General features: G+C 37.1%; 1 protein-coding gene across 1 annotated transcript in view; it reads left to right on the plus strand.

Moving 5' to 3' along the window:
• Positions 1–6,177, plus strand: part of PLCB4 (phospholipase C beta 4) — a 170,995-nt gene that overhangs the window by 101,480 nt on the left and 63,338 nt on the right. The window contains exons 6-7 of the mRNA XM_015813546.1: positions 2,306–2,385; positions 5,085–5,138. Coding sequence (XP_015669032.1) covers positions 2,306–2,385; positions 5,085–5,138 — 134 coding nt within the window. The remainder of the gene's footprint in view (positions 1–2,305; positions 2,386–5,084; positions 5,139–6,177) is intronic.

The raw sequence follows: 6,177 nt of genomic DNA on the forward strand, positions 1-6,177 counted from the left end.
AAACTGGAAGAGTCAAGTTTTACCTACAATAGAGGACTGGAGAGTGAAGGTCTCGCATCTTGCTGAAATGGCAAAGATTTCGGCTTATTTGAAGGATCACTCAAATGAACAATTTTTATCAATATGGAGAAGATGGATTGTTTATATTCAAAATAAGCATAGAATGGTGGAATATAGGTTAGGTTTTTAGATAAAAAAACTTTTTCTTTTTATACATATACATATATTTCACCTACTTATGTAGAATTATATTTTGTGGAGTTAGGGATATTAATATAAGGTTACTTTTAGATGAATAATATCCTGGGATCAGGTTTGGGAAGTCCGGGTGGGGGGTGGGGGGGGGTTTCAATTGTGATGTACCTGTGATGTGTTTTTTTTCTTATGTTGAAAATAATAAAAAAAAAAATTTTTGAAAAAAAAAAAAAAAAGAAATTAGGGTATAAATACTAGTTTGTAAATATTTATTAGTTAAGATAGTTAGCTCTGAATGCCATCAAACATCTGGGAGGGGGGAAATTATTAGATATTAGATACAGCAAAAATTGTGCCGAATGCCTACTGATAAAACTGTGATTGATCTTTTGCCCATACAGGTAGTCCTCAATTTATGACCACAGTTGGGGCCAGAATTTCAGTCACTAAATGATGCAGTTGTGAGTCGTCATGACTGAATTGATTTTATGTCCACGTTTACTGCAATTGTTAAGCAAATCATATGGTTTTCAAATGAATCTGGCTTCCCCAATTGATGTTCCTTGTCAGAAACTGGCTGATCTTGCAAACTGCTATCACATGATCACGGGATTCTGCAGTTGGTAGTGAATGCAAACTGGTTGCCAAATGCCTGAATTATTACCACATGATCTTGAGGATAGTATAATGGTCATAACTTCGAGGACAAGTCAGAAATCGCTTTTTTTGAGACTGTTGTTAAACTGCATAAGTGGAAGACTACCTGCAGATGATTGAGAATGTGGTCCAACGATCTTTTCATAAAAATGAGCTATTTGTGCATCACAAATGATTTATAATTTTAGATGTATCCAAAGTTTGGAGTGGAGAAACCAGTCAATAAATCTCATTCTTTCTTCTCTCCCTTCCTCCTTGGTAAAGTTGGATTACCAACTTTATTGATTATGTTACATCTATCCTAATTATATAAAGTAACCTTGCTTATACCAGTTTAATTTTATACCAACCTGGAAAGGCTCTGTGCTCATAGCGTATCTTTGGTCTGCCCATTGATTGCTACTAAATTCAGATGGAGGTATATGCACTTCTGATTCACAGTGTACAAAATTTGAAAGAATGGGTATAGCGTTTGTAGATAGTATCCAAACAGGAACTACAATTTGCTCAATAAAAGACTTTTAAGTAAATCAGAAAATTTTTTTATAGAGGTAAAAAGAGGGAAGGGAGCACTATTTTATAGAGATGAAAAATAAAGGAAGGGAGCAGTATATAACAGAATATCCCTTTACAATTGTCTTCAGTTCAGCTAATAGTACCATAAATAAATTTGCTTAATTATGTACAAAAGGTATCAACAACAGGTGAAGGAAGTACTTGGGTATTTGAATGGATTATTAATGAAAAGATTAATAAAACAATTAGTTGTTTTGTTGATTGTAAGATGCAATACTTTAGCTATAGCATATTTTGTTTACAAAAGAATAAAGAAAACTCCGTCAAATCTCTATTTATTTATTAGATTTTTATCCTGCTTTATTTCTTTATAAGAAACCCAAGGTGGCAAACATACTTAATTTTCCTTCCTCCTCCTATTTTCCCCACAACAACAGCCCTGTGAGGCGGGTTGGGCTGAAAGAGTGACTGGCTTGAAGTCACCCAACCGGCGTTCATGGATGAGGCAAGGCTAGAATTCACAGTCCCCTGGTTTCAAGGCCAGCATTTTAACCACTGGATTTTTTCCCTTGTTGAGGCATCACAGTTGTAATATTTATTCCAAATGTGATAATTGTTCTGGGAAACATAATCGTGAATATTGTGAACTCCCTGAAGTAACTCTCATCCCCCTTCCCAATCATTTTCCTTTCTGCGCCACGGGGAGAAACCTGTTATGTGGGATATGTGTGTGTTGTGAGAAGATTGTGTATTGTTTGATGTGCATTGAATACTTGAAAAATTTTCAAAGTAAGTCTAGAGTTGCTATTACAAGCACTACTAATTATTCTAACACGTTACTCAAAGATGTTTCTGTAGTTTAAAAAAATGCTTTTGAATTTGGTTGATTGAGTGGTCACTATGATCTCGATATTTGCTTTATCTTTTTGTCTTTCAGCAATGGGTTGATGGACTCAGATCAGTGATGGGTAACTTCAGAGCCAACAATGTCTGTCCCACGACATGCCTCAAGAAACAGTAAGCTTCCCCCCCCTCACCTCATCAATTACGATTTTGTCCCTTCTGCATGTTCCTTGACGTGCATTTAGAAACAATTCACTTTCCTTATTTGGCACAACAAGAAATAAATATCTGGATAAGCTGCAGAAGACATTTCCCAACAATTCAAACATCCATGAAAAATATGGTATTAAATTATTCTTCATATTTTTTTCCACAAATAAAATATGTTCCCAAAGTCAAACACGCATTTAGGAGTTGAGGGCGTTTAGTGCTGGATTTTATGATCTGTTCAGAGAGGCAGTTGTAATTATTAGCCTTGCCTGAACTTTTCTTTGTTCAGGAGGGAGAACTGCTGCCCACTTACATACAAATGTTTTTATTTCATATGGATCCAGAACTGAATTATTCTTGATGAGATTTCCCACAGAATATTCTGAAACAGGAGGAAAATGCAGCTGAGACCAAATAATGTAGTGTAATCTTCCTACCCTGCTCAGATTATCATGAAGTATATTTATACGCTCCCCACTTTGTAAACCCTCTTTTCCATTTCTTCAAAAGGAATCCTAAAAGATTTAGCAGCAACAAGTTCGAAAAGGTTCTTCTAGTCCTTCCCACTTTGCTTAAATGGTATTTCCCCTCAGAAACTGTTGTTGCTCTCCAAGCAGTAGAAGGTACAATTCCTTAATGTCTATGGAAATTCTCAGTCATCCAGGTCATGGTTGTCCCAAAGGTATTTTATTCAAAAAGCAACTGGACATTTCTTTGTTTTTTTTCCTTGAAGATGGTTCATTTCTCATCCAGAACTAAAGAAGCTTCTTGGATGAGAAAACAAAACAAAACAATTGTCTTTTGAAAAAGCACCTTTGGGAGTACAAGTCCTCAGGATACATAAGAGTCTTTAAAAGACATTTAGAGAAGAAGCATCTGAGAAGAAGGTTCAAGAACCTCTTTACTCACTCTTTCAGCCCTCTGTTCACTCTGAAACTACTTGGAATATTTTTGTCTGATGTAAGAAGAACCCTTGGGGGAGTTAATCAAGCCACATGTATTATGTGGTTCCAACGTCATGGTCGTTTCTACATTCCAAAATGTTAGGCTGAATGACTTGCCACCGAGCATCTCTGCTATGGATGACAGGGATTATTGTAGAATATATCTGGAAAACAAATTGTAGAAGTTGAAGTAAGTGTTGAATATGCAAACACACTAACAGTCCCCCCCCCCCCTACATCACTGTTCCTGTAGCTTTTAGCACCCTTTCAGCAAAACTTTCCATAGTGCAGAAATTCCTGCCTTTCTTCATTCAAAGGACTTAAGCGTATCTCACATTACTCACATTGCTCAGGGAAAATGGAAAAGTTAACGTATTTGCTCTCTGGAGAGCAAAAACATGTACGGAATAGCCAGCATTGCCTCTTCTCACTCATAATATGTAGCATACAGATATTCAGACAAATGTTATTAAAAGTGCTTCAGTAGTTGCCTTATTTCCTGGATGCTAAAAACATTTCAGCTGAAGCTTCTCATCCACTACTGCTGAATTAAATATTGTAGCATGACTGTAAAGGAAAGCATTAAAGAAGGTATGATAACAGAATGATAGTAGTCAGAGGAAATCGTCTCCCTCTTTTTCCTACTTGTGTGTGTATTTATGCTGCTAAGATTTTACCCGTATCCAAGTTTGGAGCACTTTGATTCAATTAGAACTTTTAGAACAATGTCTATAGTAGTGATGGCGAACCTTTTAGAGACCGAGTGCCTAAACTGCAACCCAAAACCCACTTATGCATCGTCGAGTGCCGGGTGGGTGTGGCCCATGGGCTGGGCATGGCCCATTGGCTGGGCATGGCTGCGGTGATAACGGCAGACTGGGTGGGACTAAAAAGTTCAATCAATCAATTCCAACTTTGCAAGATCTTTTTTTCCCCGCGAGAAGTTGAAATTGATTGATTGATTGATTGAACCTAAAGGGTTTTATAAAACCTAGCTGAAGGCCTAGGACTGGGGCGACAGCGCACGTGCCCACAGAGAGGGCTCTGAGTGCCGCCTCTGGCACCCGTGCCATAGGTTCGCCACCACTGGTCTATAGGCTGCTTGTGGCTCTCCACTGTCAATTCGTGTCCTCCAATATCCCAAGGATATGTTACAAACATGCAGAGCCAGGAAGCACAATTTTCAAAAGTGGTTTTCTGGTGTTCATCCCCATGCATGGCCTCCTTCCCCAACAAGAAGACTAAGAGACAGAGTGACCTGTGGCCCCTTAAACATTGTTTATCCCAGTTTTAGAAGCCCAAGGTCATGGCTCAGCTGCAACTGACTTTCATTAGTCTGAGGTTTTTTTGGCCCAAGTTTGAGAAAGCTGCATCTCATCTTCTCTGATCAAACTGAGTTTACTTCAAGCCCCCTTTAAGGCTTCTTTACAGATAGTAGGAAAGAGTTGTAGTTAGTCTTATGGGTGAGAAGTAGCAATTTGTCTTTTATAAAATGCAAGGATACAAGAAGGTTAACATTTGAACATTTGACTCAGCTCTTGCATAACTCTATATGTAAACTATGTGAACTTTTAAAGCCCCACTTTTATACTTTAGAATAAAAGATCCCAGAGATAGCTTTTGTCTTATTCTCTTTCCACATTTCATCTTATAAATTGAGCTTTTATTGGATTTTTTTGGGGGGAAAGTCTAAATGGGTTGTTTTTTTTTCCCTTCTAGCTGGATGAAATTGGCATTTCTGACTAATACTAATGGCAAAATTCCAGTTAGAAGGTAAGTATATTGCAAGCTTCAAGTGTGGGGTTATGCAGGGATTGTATGGTTGTGAAATTAAAATGAATAACAATCACAAGTCAGAAAGTCCATTAGAAGCAATCAATGTACTTTAGGAATCTGTTGATTAAGGTAAAAGGGATGCTATAATCTAGGATCTATGATTCAACAATATTTTTAGAAGCCTTTGACTTTCTATCCTGATTGGACGTTGTTCTCAAGTCAATAGTGAAATAAACAGTGCAGATACTGTATAACCCTGCTAGAGAAACCTCAGTTATTTTGGGGATAGAATTGAAATATAATAGAAATAACATAATCATTTAGCCCTCTAAAACAATTTGCTAGATTTGGGAAATTATTAATCCTGAATATTCAGAATAGGTCACCTGGTTCTTCCAAATGTTTAAACTGCAAGTCTCACATCCTTTTTTATTTTCCATGCTGGCTTAGATACTATATAGCATTCAAATAGCATCCAGATGCTTACCCCTGTTATAGAGTTAAGCACTGCAAATTGCTAAAATTATGACTCAAAGGAGTTATCTGAAGTGTTTGCTCAGGATATTATTTAATTTGCTACTGATAATTCTAGAAATTACTGCAGTAATTGTAGATTTATAATAATGGTGGTAACCTGCAGTTCTCCAAATCTTGCTGCTGCAGCTCTCAGCAGCTGTAGCAGTTTAGATAATCTTTGATCTAAAAAGTCAAATAGTGCAATTTAGCTGTAAATTGTATAAATGCAGAGTGCTCATGCGGCTTGATATTCAGTTCAATGATGTCACAGCTATATAGTGTAATCCATTTTTAAATATTCCAGACAAAATATGTGATAAATCTTTTTCAACTTTCTCCAAGTTATAGCTCACCAGATACATTAAGTTACAGGCTCAAAACTATTCTGAAGGGAAGATTATTCTGCAAAATAGTAGCATATTGTTGTACATGCTGGGGAAAAAATCAGACACTATCCTAGTGATGTGCTGCCTTTGAGGTTCCCACTGCTATACCCAGGGCTTTTTTTCAGCCGGAACGC

Source organism: Protobothrops mucrosquamatus, unplaced genomic scaffold (assembly GCF_001527695.2).
Source record: "Protobothrops mucrosquamatus isolate PMUCROS unplaced genomic scaffold, P.Mucros_1.0 scaffold166, whole genome shotgun sequence".
Taxonomy (NCBI): Eukaryota; Metazoa; Chordata; class Lepidosauria; order Squamata; family Viperidae; genus Protobothrops; species Protobothrops mucrosquamatus.